The following is an 18,244-nucleotide window of genomic DNA, read 5'->3' on the forward strand; positions in this document are numbered from 1 at the left end:
GGTTCATCAGGTTCATTTGGGATAAGCACTCTGCACCAATTACCGGTTACAAAGACAGGTTTAGTTCTCTTCAGTGACAAGCTAAACCATTTTCAGCAATGATACATCTAACAGTCTCATAAATATCCAGTGGCATTCCGTGCCTCTTTATCTCAGCTCCACAAGAATGAAGTGCCAGAATGCAAAGTAAAGCAGATAACTTAGTCAGTCAGTGCCAACAGTTTTAAATGCTACGCTTCAGGATTTTGTTGGCTTTATCTCACAGTCGCTTAATCCACAAGCCAGAGACTACGGGAGCTTCAGAAGCAGTTTAAACCATTAGAGGTGCCATCAAACTCTCTACATAGTATTACCACACAGGCTTTGCTCTCTGGTCCAATTAAAACCCATCTGGACATCTATGCTGACTATACCTTGACATCAAAACAGACCACCAACTGACCTGAGGGAACTTAAATGAAGGAACTATGGGTATACACATTTTACTCTTAGTTCGGTCAGCTGTAAAGACTATGCTTAATTTACTAATTTCCCTTACTATTGCTAAAGCTACCTGACTCCTAGCCAGTCCTGTTTTCAGATCAGATTTATCAAAATGTGACAAATAAAATGTCTTTTCCCCTCAACTGCCAAGATTTTTCATTTGTATTGTCAGCAACAATAGCAGGCTCCAGAAACAAAGGCTCACTGAATCTTACATGTACGCTGTATGGCCAAAAGTATGTAGACACCCCTCCTGAGTTTAGGTGCTTCTGCCATACCCATTGATAAAATCAAGCACTGCCATGCAATCTCCATTGACAAACATTGGCAGTAGATTGAGTCATGCTGAAGAGCTCAGTGACTTTAAAGATACCGCCTTTGCCTCAAGTCAGTTTGTGAAATGTCTGCCCTCCTAGATCTGCCCCAGTCAACTGTAAGTGCTATTCTAATTAAATGAAAGCAACAACAGCTCAGCCATGAAGTGATAGACCACGCAAACTCACAGAGCAGGGCTGTCGAGCGCTAAAGATCACCTATCCTCCACTGCATCACTGACTACAGAGTTCCAAACTTCCTCTGGAAGCAACATATGTACAAGAAGTGTGTGTCAGGAACTTCCTGAAGTGTGTGTCTATGGCCAAGCAGTTGCACACAAGCCTAAGATCACTTTGCGCAATGCCAAGTGTAGGCTAGAGTGGTGTAAATCACTGGACTCTGGAACAGTGATAACATGTTCTCTGAAGGATGAATCACGCCTCACTTTCTGGCAGTCTGATGGATGAATCTGGGCTTGGAGGATGCCAGGAGAACGCTACCTACTGCCTCCATAATGCCAACAGTAAAGTTTGGTGGAGGAGGGATAATGGTTGAGCCTGTTTTTCAGGCACACTTTCAATGTTAGGCACTTTCAGTGTTAAGGCACACTTTCGGCCTTGTACTGAAGCATATTTAAAACAGCAGGAAACATAGCAATGGGCATGCTCTCAGCCAAACCAGCGTTTCTCCAGCTATAGGCAAAAAATTTATATTACAGGCAAAAAACTCCTCTCCTGTTTTATTACTACTGACTTGCATGTTCTTAATTATGCTAGAAAAGAGAATGAAAGCTCTAATACAAACTCTATTAAGTCTGACACACCAAATTTCATCAACATCTCAAAAGTCTTGACACTACTGGGAGAAAAGTCCTCTTTTAAAAAAACAGAAACACTTGGTTACTTTTGTAAAGAGAGCAGTTAGTCTATGTAGTTGTACAAAAATTCAAGTGGAACTGATTTCAGACCCAACACCATCTTTAGACCTAAACCAGATAACATAACACAATAACCCAAAATAATCTGACAATACTGGACACAGAAATATGTGAATACTGATATTTGAAGGCAGTTTTATCCAAGGGTGGCAAGACGCTGGCCTGTTGCCAGCCTTAAACGATAAAGCCATGACTTTACACTCTTTCAGGCGTCAGGCCGGTGGTCTTTATCACTGCCCCTGAATAACATGTTTACACCAGCACTTTATCACACTGATCAATGAAGCACAATCAATCAGATTCAGTTAAGGGTCAACACGACCTGCTCAGTCCACCTACACTTATTCACACCCATCCGTCATGACTTTACCACCGTTAACCTGAAAAAAGAATTGAGCGCAGGAGTGAATCGCTTACCTGTCGTTTCCACTATTCCCTCCAGAATCACCACTATTTCAAACTGTTCTGTGTGCATGGAGCGCTGGGAGAGCTCGTAGAAGGGGCTCTTGCTGTCAATCACGTGGCAGATAGTGAGTGGAGACACGAGGAAGAGCTGATCAGCCCCTGTACTGAATCCAACGTCCAGCTCCAGCTGATCCAGAGGCAGGAACTCACCCTCGGGCGTCTGCCGAGACTAGGAGCACATAAGAGAGAGAGAGAGAGAGAGAGAGAGAGAGAGAGAGATGGAAAGATGAGGAGACAAGAAGAGATGGAAAGACAGAGTGAGAGAGGGAGTAAGACAGGAAAGGAGAGAGTATGAAGTAAAGAGAGAGAGAAAGGAGAAGAGAAAGGGAGGAAGAGTGAGACAGGAGAGAAAAAGGGACAGAGGATGAAAAAGAGATGTGAAGATGGAGAGAAAAGAGAGAGAAAGAGGGAGCAGGATAAAAAAGAGGCAGAGACAAGAAAAGAGTGAAAGAGGTATGTAGAGAGATAAAAAGGATTAAGGTTATGAGAGGGAGGGAGAAAGAGAGAGCAAGATATAAAGATAGAAGTGAGAGATATGAGGAGGTAAGGAGAAATGGAGAGGGATTAAGAGTGGGAGAAAAAAGTGAAAGAGAACAAGAAGCAGAGAGAAAGGAAGAGGGAAAGAAAGAGGGAGAGAGATGTAGAGAAATACAGAGGGGGAGGTGGAGACAAAAAGAATGAAAGTGAAGGTGGGACAACAAGTAAAAGAGAGAGAGAAAAGAGGGAGAGACATGAGAAGTGTGATAGAATGAGAGAGGAAAATGAAAAGAGGGAAGCAGAGAGATAAAAAGGGAATAAGAGACAGAGAACTACTATTTTATGGCAATTGATACAGAAACTACTTAAATCTTTAAATGTTCATTATTTTTGCTTCAGTGAAGAAATACTGTAACTAAATATGATCATGTCAGTATTGAACTGAAGAGAGAGAGAGAGAGAGAGAGAAAGAGTAAGAAAGGAAAGAGAGGCAGAAAGAGAGAAAAAAGACAGATTGATATTGAGAGACAGACAGAGAGAAAAGAGACAGAGATTGATACTGAGAGAGAAATAGAAAGAGAAAGAGAAAGAGAGAGAGAGAGAGAGAGAGAGAGGGAGAGAGAAAGTGAAACCTGGCAGTTGACTAAAGGTCAGAGGATAACAAAGGTACAGGCACACCTCTGTGCTAAAGTGTCCTTCTCTAACGTTTTTAATCAGGGACTGATAAAAGCAATGAGGCTGCAAACCTAGAAAAAATGCTGCAGGCCATGACAAATATCTGACTGATGTGTAATAACAGACTGTTACAGCACCGTTTTCACTTTTACCTACTGTTGTTAGTAAGTTATAAGTAACTTATAACTGGATATTTCACTCTGACGAAGTAAGTGGATTTTCTTTGAGAATAATTTATAGCCTAAGAATTGCTGCACTAAGAGACACTCAGTCTACACAGATTCTATCAGATCTAAAGCTGTTAGAGAGGCAGCAGTTTCAGGACAGCTTCTGACACGTAGGCTGAGTAAAAGCAGCTCTAACTGTTAGTTAAGTTGATCAGTGTATTAGCTATGCTGCTTCTTTTACCACAGAATTCAGCACCCAGCCGGATAAACCAACTTAAGTCATCTTCTTATGATCTCTTAAAGTTTACATTCCCCTCACCTTGGTAAGTTAATGAAATGTGAAGCTTAAGACAAAGAAAACATTTTTTTTCCTCAGTTTTCTCAGATCATGACTTGTGTTTCCTGTCAACGTTTCATTGTTGCTATACGGATGGTCAGCTAACAGCCAACACTCACAGTAAAGCTACATTAATGACAAAAAAATAGTGCTGGAAGGTTTTAAAAAAACAATAACTTCGGGATTAATTTTAACATTCTGCTCCTGTGTTTTAAGGTCTAAATGGGTTTACACTGTAATACATTTCAGAATGCCTGACACACTACTTTCCTAACTGTGTTTAAGATCATCAGTGCTTACTGAGGTTTTCAAAACTGAAGAGCAAAAAGACTGGAGAAGCAGCTTTCTGATACTCAAAGATCTTTAATACTTTACACCCTTAAACAGGGGCTTCTTCAAGGTTCTTTAGTATAGAATCATGACAGCTCAAAGAACCATGTGAATGCTTGCATGCTTGAATGTTACATTCTTCTTCTGTTTGATGGAAAACATTGTGTCTGTGGTCTTTAAAGAACGTTTTAAAAACGGTTTTAGATATCAAACAGGAACCCGTTTTTAGACCTAAATGGAAACCTTTTGCGGAAACTGTACCTATTAATATCCATCAAGCACCTACCCACCTTTTTTTTATTTAATTTTGCAATTTATTAGCTACTGTGTTTTATATATTAGCTTTTTATATTTTTCCTTTTTATGTCATTATTTGTAATTCTAATTCAGTTAGTCTTATTGTTTTAGCTGCCATTCTTATTTCCTTTTCCTTTGTTTAACTTTTCAGTGCATTTCTTTTAATTGTATGTTTTACGCTATATTCCTATTAGCATGGGGGCATAGGAGGATAAGCGGCTTACATGATGAATGAATGAATGAATGAATGAATGTTTCATACACACCGACATATTTCATTGTGCACCTTGAGGTGCGTTTATGTGTTTAAGACCCTATATGAGTAAAGGTATTATTATTATTATTATTATTATTATTATTATTATGCTATCATTATATCACAGATTGCCCTGCAATGGACTGGCGACCTGTCCAGGGTGTATCCTGCCTTCCGCCCAATGACAGCTGGGATAGGCTCCAGCACCCCACCGCGACCCAGAAGGATAAGCGGTTTAGATGATGTATGTATGTATGTATATCACAGATATAATGCTCTTTCTCTATCAAAAGCTTTCCCACTGTGAAAATCAATACATGTCAATATCAGTATACCAGTATAGACAATACATTGCTCAGCGGGGGGTTTGCCAGTCAATTTTAGGGGGGCTTTAAAGGCTCAGTCTCACTATTCGTGAATTCTCCATAACTAAATTGTTAAAAAGTAAACAAAGCCTTTGAGAGTGGTTTAATCTGAAATGTACGTTTTAGAGAAACTTGCCAAGTCAAAGTTGTTCACAGTGGTGGTGATAGGAACCAGACGTCTGAAGTTTAATGCCTCGAAAATCTCCCTCACAGAGTTACTTTTTTACATGAAATGTTTAGGAATACGCTGCTTGATGCATGAGACATTGTTTTGCCATAGTTTTAAGAGAAGCTTTGGCCTAAACTTATTTTTAAACACACATTTATGGTGGAGAGGTGCATGCAGCGTGCTATAAGGCAAAATTCTCTGCAGATAAGATGTATTTATTTATTATTTTACCAATTATCATAGTTACATATAATTACTTTTGGATAGTAAATAAAATGGCTATATTTGTGTTGTAGACATTGTGACCCTTTTCCTATCACCACCGCTATGAAGACTTCTGAGTCTATAAATTTCTCTACAAATGAACACTTTCAAATCATTACATCTCAAGAACTGAATTATGCAGAAATTCCCCTTTAAGAAAAACACACATTTTGTGCCTTTAGTGTTAATGTGTTAATTCTGCCACGTAGAGATCGTCTTCACTGTCTTTTCTGCTTAAAAATGCGTGTAGAGATGGTCTGGTAGCAGAATTAGGGGGTTTGCTAAGGCACAAGTGCAGCTGCACTGAAGTTGTGAGACGAGCTGAAGGAAATCATTAAAGAATATTCATAAATCTCTAGGTTTAAAAGGGAGTTTAGGCTTGTTTTTACACTCAACTCAGTCTACTCTAAGTCTCTGATTTTCCTTAAGGGGAATTCCATTGATTTTTCAAACTTTCTGCATAATTACATAGTTAAGACGACAAGAAAGTCATTCAGAGCGGTTTGATGTGAAATGATCTGTTCTAGAGAAACTTACTGAGTAAGAACTGTTCACAGTGGTGGTGATAGGAACCAGACGTCTGAAGCGTTCAATGCCTCTAAAAGCTCCCTCACATGAAGTTACTACATTATATGATTACGAATGCACTGCCTGATGTCTGACACATTGTTTTAATAAAGTTTTGAGGTAAGGATTTGGCCTAAAACAAATGTTTAAAGGCCATTCATGATGAAAGGGTACATGTAGGGCGTTATGAGGCAAAAGTAATTTTTTCAGGATTACCACTATCTTACCGTAATCATGTTACATCATTACATATAAAAAGCCTAGAAGACACATGTAGGCTCACGGGCCATTTTGGATAGCTAGTTAAATGGCAATTTTAGCACTGTAGACAATCCCTGGCTCCCATCACCACCACTGGAAGGAAAAAGTTGTCAAGTTTCTCTACAATTAGTCTCTGACTCTGAATTTTCATCAATCAAGAATTCCCCTTTGAGGGTCAACTGGTGGTGTTCCAGCAGGGCAGGAGCACTTACTTTGAGCAACTTGCAGCGGATCTGCGCAGACACCATGTGACTGTTCCTCAGGTTGCCCACCCTGAACATGAGGGTCAGTTTGCCGTCCCGCATGGAGATGGCCGCATGCTCGCTGAACATGAGCGTCTCCGCGCGCTTCTTGGGCTGCGACATCTTGATGAACATGCAGCCGATGAGGAAGGCGTCCACGATGGAGCCCAGGATGGACTGGAAGAGGAAGAGGATGATGCCCTCGGGGCACTTGTCCGTGATGTAGCGGTAGCCGTAGCCGATGGTGGCCTCGGTCTCGATGAAGAAGAGGAAGGCCGAGGGAAAGTTGTACACGTTGGCCACGCAGGGGGTGTACTTGTCGTCGTGCGCGCGGTTCAAGTCGCCCCTCACGTAGGCGATCACCCACCACATGGAGGCCATGAAGAGCCAGGCCACCGTGTAGGTGAGGATGAAGATGAACAGGTTCCAGCGCCATTTCAGGTCCACCAGCGTGGTGAAGAGGTCGGACAGGTAGCGGCTCGTCTCTCCGCCCAGGTTGCCGTGCTGCACGTTGCAGCGGCCGTTCTTGTCCACGAAGCGCTGCCGCTTCCTCTTCTTCTCTGGCGCGGGCTGCTGGAAGCCGGAGCCGCCGGACGACGACGTGGTCACTATCTGGTAGTCGTCCCCGAATTTCTTCCGAAGTGCGGACATAATAGGCTGCGGGCAGTCAGAGAGGCAGCGGGGACAGAAACAAGTAGAAGACATAAGAAAAGCAGAAGGCAGAGCTGTGTGCGTTAAACAGAGGTGCCGGACGGGTAGAGAGAGCCTGAAGTGTTCTGCGCCTCAGAGCCAGTTCTGTGTGTTTGGAGTGTGAGAGAGAGAAAGAAGGAGGGAAGGAAGAAGAGTCTTACCTGTGTTTGACCATACGGATCCGCTCCCTCCTCTCACAGTGCGGCTCAAAGGGGAGGAAATGTATACTAGCTGATTAAAAATGGGTTGCGATGCATGTCTGCTCGTTAGGAACGGCAGCTGCGCTTCTGACTGAAAACACGGAGAAACTCTCCTCGCGACTGCTGCCGCTCGCTCATCTGCCTCTCTCTCTCTCTGCCAAGCTCTCTCTCTCTCTCTTCTCTGCCTTTCCCTCTCCCTTTCTCTACTGCTCTCTCTCTCTAGCTGTCTCTTTCCCCCCCTCTTGTTCTCTGTCTCTCCCTTTTTCTTCTTATTCTCTGCCTCTCTTACTTTTTGTTTCTGTCACTCTTTTTCTCTATTTTCCTGCTCTTTCACTCTAGCACTCTCTCCCCTCTTGTTCTCCGTCTCTTTTTTTCTCACTCACTCTTGTTCTCTGCATCCCTCTCTCCCTCTTTTTTACTCTGCCTCTCTATCTCTTTCTGCCTAGTTTACTATCTCTTTCTCTCCCATCTTGTTCTCTGCCTCTCTCTTCACTCTTGTTCTCTGCCTTTCTTTTTCCTCTGCCTTTCTCTCTCTGTCTAGCTCTCTCTCTCGTTCTCCCCCATCTTGTTCTCTGCCTCTTTTACTTTTTCCTGTTTCTCTGTCACTCTTTTAACTCTGTCCGTCTCTTTTTCTCTACTCTTTCACTCTAGCTCTAGCTCTTTCTGTCCCCTCTCTCTCTTCCTCACTCTCTCTCCACTCTTGCTCACTGCCTCTCTCTCTCGCTGCCTAGCTCTCCATCTCTTTCTCCTCCTCTCGTTTTCTGCCTCTCTCTTTCTCTCCCTCTCTTTTTCTGTGCTTCTCTATCTGTCACTTTCTCTTTTGTCCTGGTCCCCCTCTCTCTTTTTCTCTGCCTGTCCCTCTCTTTGTCTCTCTCTCCTCGCAGTGATGGAGAGCTGCTTTCAGCACCTACTGCAGCCAAGACGCCAGCTCAAAGTTGCCAATGGATTTCTCCCCCCCCCCTCTTTCTCTCTCTCTCTCTCTCTCTCGCACACTAAAACCACGTCAGCTGTGAGGAGGCACGTGGAGGGGGAGAGTGTGAGGAGGGAGAGCTCTGCTCTCAGTGATCAGTGTGGAGAGTGTGAGGGGAGTGAGCAGGTCCTGTGTTAGTGGTCTCTCTGTCAGTGCTGATAAGTTTCTGCCGCACTCATTCTCATCTCGTCCTGGAGTCGCTGTGTTGAGTTTTCCTGGATGGGCCGGTCTTAGTGCTGGCTGGTTTACGCTTCACATGCAGTGCGCCTACTGGCCTTTCTCACAATATAGTGTGGGGCTCTGTTACAGGTGTGTGACTGGCTGGGGGCGGAGACTCCGCTCAGTGATGCAAAAGAGAATCTGTTTTGTCACTTAATGGGGCATTCAGAATGATGGTTTTAAACCTTTTAAACCTGTCAAAAAGAATGCGTTTGATTAATGCATCTGATTATCAAGCAGGTGAACACAAGTCAGCGATTTGAGAGAACACGAAAGACTAAGATGACTGATAAACATTTTGAAACAGTGTATAATGAAGAGGAGACTCTGTTTCATTGTCAGGTTGTGATGATCTTTGTGTGGAGTCCTGAACAGCTCTTGGTGTAGGGAAAACTAGCTTCTCCTCTATGTTGGATGGCAGAGATGGCACCCTCAGCAGTGATTGGTCGGCTGTGGATGATGTATTGCTCTCTTTCAGGAGTGCTCAGAGTTGACATTTTTTTGAAGCGCATTGCTCAGGCTAGTGGAGTGTTTTTAAGTCATGGTGCATGCTGCTCTGTAGACAAAAATGGAAAGAAGCACACATGAGAGAGTTTGAAAAGGTGTTGTGTGAATGCCCTTTAACATGGCCAAGAACTGCCTGCTTTAACTCAAAAGGCCATTTGACTAACATGCAAAATAGCCAATCAAACCATTGAGATAACTGTCAAAACAGTGCTATAAAAAACAATCTACATGAAAAAAGTGGTATCATCAGCAAACACATGAGAATATCTCATATACCAGCTACTGACAGCTGACGTTTTCCATCAGACTCATAAAAACTGGTGCATGGATGTGCTTACACATGGATTATTAATGAGAACATAACTGACAAAATTCTTATAGTTCTGGACATCTTTCTTTGCAGTATATCTCAGGTGGTCCATATATCTCTGTAGGCGAAGCATCTGAAGTCAAGACTACCTATAGGTTAATGGCTTACACCAGACACGACATGTCAGTGACATCTACCCAACAAAAAAATAAACATATGGACATGTATTTTTATAGATTTGAAATACACTGCAATGCATGCTGAAATACATTGCAAACACTAAAATGTGTTTCAGAATGTATTGCCATATTAACCAAATATATTTTAAAATGTATGGTGCAATATTACACATAGAAATGTAACATAGAAAAATAAATGTATGTATTTATCAGATACATTTGAAAGTGTATGAAAATAGCCAGAATACTGTTTAATGCACTTTACTGCTTTACCTTTTCAAAGGAGTTTGTATTCCAGTATCTTAATTTTAAGTAATAGCAAATTAATCTTTAGCATGACAAAATCAAGTGTTGTAGATATTGATACACTGTGAAAATGCAGTTCGCTGATTTGATATCTTGTTTATTTGAAATACATTTTGAGTAATGTCTTACCACATATATACAATAGTTAATGCAAAGTAGAGTCCAAAACACACAAGTGAGTACCATTCATTTAATTACCGTATGTTTAGTCATGTCTGTAACCTTTGTTAAAACTACATACAATTGAATAAAATTATTAACAAATACAAATAAATGTATTTTACAAATATATTGAATAAAAACACTTTTGTCCATTTTCATAGCAAAAATAGACTTGATAAATACATTATGATAAATATTATTGTTATTGACATGTCCAAGCAGGACTGTTTAAAATGCCTATGCTTTGTGGCTCATGCCTTCTTCAAGGCTTAATACAAATGACGTAAAGGAAGGTGTATACACACGCCCAGTTAACACAGGTGCCTATGATCTGTCAGATGAAAGGTGCACCAACTAGACCCCATCCCACGCAATTTCATTGGCTAAAGATTCAAACCAGTTGATTTTGCATGGGCAAAGATATCTCTCAAATATATACAGTATAAAATATTGTAAATATATATTATTTTAAAAATACATAAATTACAAATATAATGTAATTGTTCTTGTGAACGTTTGCAGGAAAACGAGAGGCGTTTTGAAGATCCTGTTTGGCTCAGGTAAGGTAGATTGGTAGTAAACTGCACATGTAAATTAAAAGTGGCTTGTACATTCAACCTCTGGAGTGCCCCCCTTGAAGGTTTGCATCGTTGTAACTAACCTATGAACTTGTCTGTATCCAACCTTAAATCTTAATTGTGCTTTTACATCATTGCTTTAAAAAAATCGATACATAATTACATTTATTAGTGTACATATAAAATAACAAGCATTTTTAACCTTTTGGTTAGGCTCCACCCTTGACTGCCCACACATGTTGAACCTGTTACACTCTGAGGAAACACCAGTTTATTTTTTTTCCTTCATCATTCACGGTCTATTTATAGCCTGGGTGGACGTCAAATGCAATTTTCTCATCAAAGGAGAAGAATGGCCAGCCACCTATATTGCCGTACCTGCCTAATTTGATTTGTGTTGACAGCCTGATTTAGCAAGGCCTTGGGAGGATAGATGCACTTTGAAGAATCTCAACTCTTTCTGTAAACGGATAAGCCCTCTGGCTCTTATCTAAACAAACAGATAGTCAATAAAACATATTGATGGACTCTATAAGGGGATTATTTCTGGGTTTGTCCTTCCAATGCATATACACAAGTGCAAATACGTCATATCCATAGCAGCACACTTACAACATAGCTGCGTCTTCAATGGGTAATGCATAGCGTATGTGAGAATGTGTGCCATATTGAACTGTGATTGATCACATTATCTTTAAAAAACTCCTCCTTGACTAATAGATTACTGATTTAGGCATGTTGAAGAGAAGTAGTAAAGAAGTGGAATCTGCAGACAGTGCTGAGTCCTGCTCCTCTCGACTGGAACAGCTAATAAGAGAGCTGTCTTTGTTTATAAGTACTCAGAGAGACAAAGACTGATCTCTCGACTTTCTACTCTTTTTTTACTCTCTCCTATGGCCACGCTGTCTCTCAGGCAGTTCTCTTTTCAGAAGATCACTTTGCTTCCCAGTTGTAGCAGAAATGCTCTGATAAATTATACAGTAACAAGAAAGAAAATGCCTTTAAGGATTTCACAGTGAATTGATTTTAGCATCATTACTATGCACAGTAGATTTAGGTGCACACAAACAAACATAAAGTCAGAGACTACTCTTTATTTTTAAAATCCCATTCAAAATGACCATTATGTACGAGTTAATCCTTAAGTGTTATAAAAAGGCAGAAGACATATATTCAACTGTAAATTACACAGAAACTTTAATAACTAAATGTAATATAAAACTATCCAGTATTCAGTGTGTCCACCTTTTGCCTTTATTACAGTTTCCATTCTTTTTGGGGGACTTGCTTTCAGTTTTAAAGAAATCCACAGGGATGTTTTTCCACTCCTCAAATGTTCAGGCTTAGAAGTTGATGGCATTTTCCGCTTCTTATGATCCAAATAATCCCAAACACATTCAGTGATGTTGAGGTCTGGACTCTGGGGTGGCCAGTCCATTGTTCTGAGAACAGCAGCAGCTTTGTTTGACTCATAGTGTTGAGTTGTCTTCTTTCACAGTGGTAGGATGGACAGAAACGCCTGTGGATTTTTCTCCTCTCTCAAAGATAAAAGCTACTGTTTATAAAACAGTACTGTTTATCTGATGATGAAAGGTTTTGGTGGTCTGCAGGGTCTTGCACAGTTGTTAGCAGTCCCATTTTCTCTGCATCTTCTAATCATTTTCTGTACTCCAGTTTTAGACATGCCTGCTTTTCATTTTCCTTTGAATTTCCCCTTCATTATGCAAGTGCCTTATGTCTAATCGCCTCAGAAATTTTGTCCTGAAAAATGAATAACTTGTACTTAATGGCTATTTTGACTGGAAATTAAATACATGAAGCATGACTTTTGCACAGTATTGAATGTACACAGGGCTGGCAATATCTGTGAAATACTCCACCAGTGAACCAATGCTGTGGAATTTGCCATGCAAGTGGTGACTTATGGTATTAATGGTTTCATTGCATATTTAACACACTCAATGAAAGACTGTAATGCATTGCAAATGCTATTTATTGATTTGTGAATCCATTGGGTACATGAATGCAAATGATTTATTTGCCAGCTTGCAGGGCTTATAAAGCCAGCAGCAGTAAGAATTTATGATTATTATGGCACAAATTATGATCAGTGGTTTTTGCTGCTAATAATGGGTCATTATATACAGTGTGCTCTTTCATTAATTCTTAAATAAGCAAATCTCTGTATGTTAGTACAATTAATTAAGCTACGCAGAGTTTACATTGCAAAACAAAACATATTGTAAAGGAGCTCTCAATATTCAACATATGCTGGAAAAAACAACCAGCAAACAAATCACAATTTGCTAAAAATATGGCTTGACACAGATATTTTCCACCCAATTTGGCAAATGTTTTCTCAGCCTGGCCTTGGGCAGATCAATATGAGTCCAGCAGGCAGCAGGCAGCTTTACAGCACTCTCCATTTCAGCTGCTGCTGTGAGCACTCCCCACCCAAGGTCCTATTCAGTCATTACGGCACTGCCTGCTCACCACAGACCTGCTCTCCAGCATGCACTGAAAGCAGTGCAGAGGCATAACGCAGGAGGACATGACTATAGAGAGCACCACTTCAAAATTGGTTTACTATAAATTGTGTTTGGGTGATTTGTGTTATAAAAACAAATCAGGGAATATGTTGTTGGTGTTCAGGCATGTCACTGAAAAATGTCACATATTTAGATTTTTATAGGCTACTCTGACTTGAGCAGCAAAAATGTTTATAAACAACGTATCGCTGTTGTTGGAACAAAACCTTGTATCTCCAAAATGGTAACTTTACAGGAGAAGGAAAAAACCTACTTTACTTTTGATGTAAGCCAGTGGAATCAGACTTTTTTCTAAGTCATTTTGAGTTATATCTTTTGATCCATTCACCATGAAATTTACATACAACGTAAAGAACAGCAGGCCTTTTCAAATCAAGTTAAAAACTGAAAAACGTCAAAAATGGAGATAGAAGGTTTTGTTCCAACAACAGTGATATGTTCAAAATTATCCAGGCACCTAATTCTAAATAGTGAATTCAGCTAGTGAATTAAGGTGCACACATTGCTGACACAACTCAAACTCCATAGAAAAGCATTGCTAATAGAACGAAATGCACTGGAGAAGCCGCACATGAGCCTAAGGTCAACATGCTCAGCGCCAAGCATCACATCCACTCTTAAAAATAAGGGTGCCAAAAAGGGCGCTTCTTCAAAGAACTTTTCAATGGAAGGTTTTTTAGAGAACCATTTTTTTATACATGAGATGTGTGAATGTGTGAAGAACCTTCACACAATGTATAAGTTAAACTTTTAAAAGGTTCTTCACACTCATCTCATTTTCAAACGTTTAGTTGGAGGCATCACTCAAAGAATTCTTTGTGACACCTTTATTTCTAGGAGAAGGATATAAAGCCCCCCAACACTGGGCTGTGGTGCAGTGGAACTGTGTTCTCTGGAGTGATGAAGCACCATCTAATACATTTGGGATGAGTCTGAGTGCTGTTGATAATCCATAACTAATCATTTAACATCAGTACCTGAACTCAATAATGCTCTTGTGGCTGAATGCAATCAAATCCTCACAGCAATGTTCCAAGATCTAGTTTAAAGTAGAGCCTGTTAGTGTAGCAAAGGGGAACAAGCTCCCTATTAAGACCCTTGATTTCAGAAGAAACATTGGATGAGCTGGTGTCTGCCAACTTTCAGACATACAGTACACTGTGTACTCTATACTCCTTTATTCACAGCAACGGTTTTGCCTGTTTATCTCAATCCTTTTATTTTGTAATTTCCATTCATATTACATATATATATATATATATATATATATATATATATATATATATATATATATATATATATATATAATTAACAGATGATGCACATTCAGTCAGCCAGTTGTGGTGGCAGCCTTGTTATTCTAGCATCGACACTGGGTCATACTGTAAGCGAGGCCCTTTAGAGAAGCATCCAATTAAGAACTCTTCGAATTCAGCAATCTTTGTCAGTTCTGTTGGAAGGCATAAAATTCCCATCAGTTGCCCAGGTCTTGAGGAACCCTTATTGCCAGATAAAGAACAGCAACAGATTGGGCAATGGGACCAGTCAGAAGTTATTTAATGAGTATAGGGTGAGACAGGGTCAGTTTTACTGGTGCTCTTGTGCTCATTAGGGAAGAGAAGAGGCTCTGATGTTTGCTTCAGAGCCTCTGCTAATGACCAGCCCTAAACAACACACTCTTGCCTGCTGCAGTCTCAGCTGAATGCTTTCAGATGAATACCGGTTCATTGTCCGAGTCACTGAAATACATCACATCTCACAGTTTTAATGTGGACACCTACGGATCTGTTTTTCCCCATGCTGATAAAACATATGGCATACAATTGAACTTCTTTGCATTTGAAATACAAATAATAGGCAGAGGTGACGCTGCCGCCACACCATTGCATTTTAATTGTATTTTTTTGTCTTGATATGACACAGGCTAAATTCTCACTCTGGCCTTTTGTACTCACAAAGTACATAATTATGGCACCTTAATTGTGGTTAATCTGGGGGGACTTTAAGACCTATAAAAGCTTTGGACCTCGCAGAACAGTTGTGTCAACCCCTGAGAGAGGGAACTGTGCTCTTAGCTCCCAGCATTGCTCCTAGGTAGCACATGAGGACAGACAGAAGCGAAGCCAGTCTCTATGTGAGCAGTGGCATATGGTGCAGAGCACCTCGCTATTTATGGCCAGCCTCCGGCAAGAGCCGTGACAAGGGACTCTTCCACCATAGCCTCAACAGAACGATGATTTTAATTGTGAGGGTCTCTGCTCCTGCTTGGAAAAAAGCAATGAATTCAAAACTGCCTCATTTTAACATTTGCAGGGAGATTAGAGGTTTAAACACAGATATTTACTCAAACAGTGAGTGCACTTTGCAGATCAATATTGCAAGTGAAACATTTAGAGAACCTGCCAGAGTCTGTAGGTAAAGATAATGTACCACTGCAAGGATTCAAATAAAAGCAACTGATTACTCCAAACGGAGCTACAAAAGATATGTAGTTACTATTCAGATTATTTCTGCATCATCTATTCATTTGCAAATCCGGTGAGCATAATTTTACAGCGATGACCCCAAATACCTCTGCTCTCATCCTGATGCAGCATCGCCGTCCAGGCGCTGATGAAAGAGATTTTGATGTTGGTGTGTAACCTATTTCACAAAAATGGCCCGTGGCATCTGATAGGGAGGCTTGAATTGATTTATTAATCTAATCAGAGAGACATAAAGGAAATGCAATCATGGAGCTCCAATACTCCAACAGGAATGTCACAGAGGGTCACTTAGCCAATCACTCGAGAGCATCGTCTCTTATTTCCCATCGTGCACTATAATCACTCTCATCAGAGTTATTGCATGGTCTCAAGCGCCTTCATAGTAGGCTTTAAAAAAGGTCTATTGCGGCCCTTTTTGCTGTCTCTCCAAAGCTTATTAGCTTGTTCGAGGCTGGCTCTTAGACAGATGCTGTGATTCATTGTTTTGTTACCAGAGTATTGATTACCAATAATGGCTTACAGAGAACACTGACAATCTCTCATCTTCAGAGGAGAAATGCAACAGAAACCTTGTTTTATTCACTTTTCAGGCATGCTCAAATGTTCTTGCTGCAGAGCGAGCGTTTTTTCCCCTGTGAGTAAGGCAGAGGAGAAAGCCCATCTGTTCAGTAACATAACAGAGTGAGAGCAGGATAATGATCAGCCTTTGACAAGTGAATCCATCAAATATCACCCCTTAGCCAGCTGGACAGGCAGAATATGTCTGTATCCAGAGTTGTTTCAGGTCTGTTGGTTGCTTTTAGTTTTGTTTGCAGCTTTGGCAAAAAAATCTCATTTTGCTGGTCATGATATTCTCCCCACCTTTCTAGTGTATGACTGGCATTTGTGAATACAGGGTTAATCAGCCTTGGTCTGAATGGCAGTATAGTGCAAGGCTTTCACTACAGCATACACGCTTGAAAAAGACAGTTCTTCAAGGGTTCCTTAGGAGAGAAAATGGTTCTATATAGAACCATGACCACTTTAAGAACCCTTTGCATGATTAAAGGGTTCTTTGCATCATCAAAGCGTTCTTCAGATTGTTGGAGAATGTGCTGTAGATGGTTCAGACTCATAGAGAATGTGCTGTAGATGGTTCTATATAGAACTTTTTTAAAAAGGGGTCCATATCGCACCAAAAAAGGTTCTTCTACTGTTACAAGCTTGACATTGTCACAACAGAAGAACCCATTTTGGTACTCTGTAAACCATCCTTTTAAAAATGTTTATATAGAACCATCTACAGCACATCCTCCTTCAGTCTGAAGAATGCTTTCACCATGAAAAGTACCTTTTAATCATGCACAGGGTTCATTTTCATTACCAAAGCACCCTCGAAGAACCTTCTCTTTTAAGAGTGTAGGCTTGCCCTGCACTGGTCTACTTGTTGTATTTAATGCAAGGTTAGTTAGGCAGACCTCTGTAATCCTTATAGATGGGAACTAAGCTAAACAGATGAAGAAAAAAAGTAGACACTGCACTACAGTCAAGATAGCATAATGCAAGTTTGTGTACTTATTGATTTACAGTACACATGATTCATGCTTACTATAAATATATCTGCATTTATACATATCCAGGACTTTCTATAGATCAAGGGTTGGCAACCCAAATGCTAATTATCCTTTCAACAAAAATCAAACCTCCTAGGGAGCCACATTTTATGCCCATTTTACCATCTTGGCTGTAAATATGTCTCAGCATGTGCTAATGTAGCTACTAGTACAGGCTAAAAAATGAAATATAAATGAAAACACAGACTTACTTTGCTCTGCTTTAAGCTTTAGCTCAGCTATAGCCACTTGTTTCTTGTAAAATGTCTCTCAATATTTTTATGAAGCCGAAGTCGCTTTTCATTCACCAGCCTCTTGTTCAAATTTTCACGTTTCAACTTATATGGTGCCTGAGGTGCCAGAATGTAACTGGTGCACCATTTAAGGTGGAACAGGGGAATTTCGAAAGAAAACTGACTTTGCGACTTTTTTTAGTGTTTGACCATTTCTCGTTGCAGATTAAACGTATCAGGAAACCAGATGGAGTGCTTATGAACGCAAATCAGTAAATTCATCTCTGAATTATGGATGTTCGTCTTAAATTTCTCTCTTTGCCATTTCGTCAGCTACTGGCTAATCTTCAGGGTTAAATGTTGGTGAATAAGCAGTTAAACATTAACTTGAGTGTTTAAAAGCATTTAGTGTTGAAACTGTGTCAGAACAATCAGCAGGGCTTTATTTTACTGCAAAGGATGATTATTTTATTTTTACCTAAAAATCTAGCTCTGTGGAGCCACAACAGTAAAAGAGCCTGGAGCTCTGGAGCCACATGTTGCCGACCCCTGCTCTAGATAAACTGAAAGTACTTAATAAGGCCTTTGGTGTACATTTAATTTAGCATACAATTATGCATTTGATAGACACTCCTTAAAGAAGAAGGCAAAAGCAG

At 40.4% G+C, this 18,244-nt stretch overlaps 1 protein-coding gene across 1 annotated transcript in view; it reads right to left on the reverse strand.

Moving 5' to 3' along the window:
* kcnj3a (potassium inwardly rectifying channel subfamily J member 3a) overlaps window positions 1-7,637 on the reverse strand; it is a 28,094-nt gene extending 20,457 nt beyond the window's left edge. Inside the window, exons 1-3 of the mRNA XM_036573757.1 lie at window positions 7,459-7,637; window positions 6,578-7,264; window positions 2,153-2,369 (exon numbers count right to left, since the gene is read on the reverse strand). Coding sequence (XP_036429650.1) covers window positions 2,153-2,369; window positions 6,578-7,258 — 898 coding nt within the window. The 5' untranslated portion in view covers window positions 7,259-7,264; window positions 7,459-7,637. The remainder of the gene's footprint in view (window positions 1-2,152; window positions 2,370-6,577; window positions 7,265-7,458) is intronic.
* Between the last annotated feature and the right edge of the window lie 10,607 nt (window positions 7,638-18,244).

This window comes from Colossoma macropomum, unplaced genomic scaffold (assembly GCF_904425465.1).
Source record: "Colossoma macropomum unplaced genomic scaffold, Colossoma_macropomum, whole genome shotgun sequence".
NCBI classification, from domain to species: Eukaryota; Metazoa; Chordata; class Actinopteri; order Characiformes; family Serrasalmidae; genus Colossoma; species Colossoma macropomum.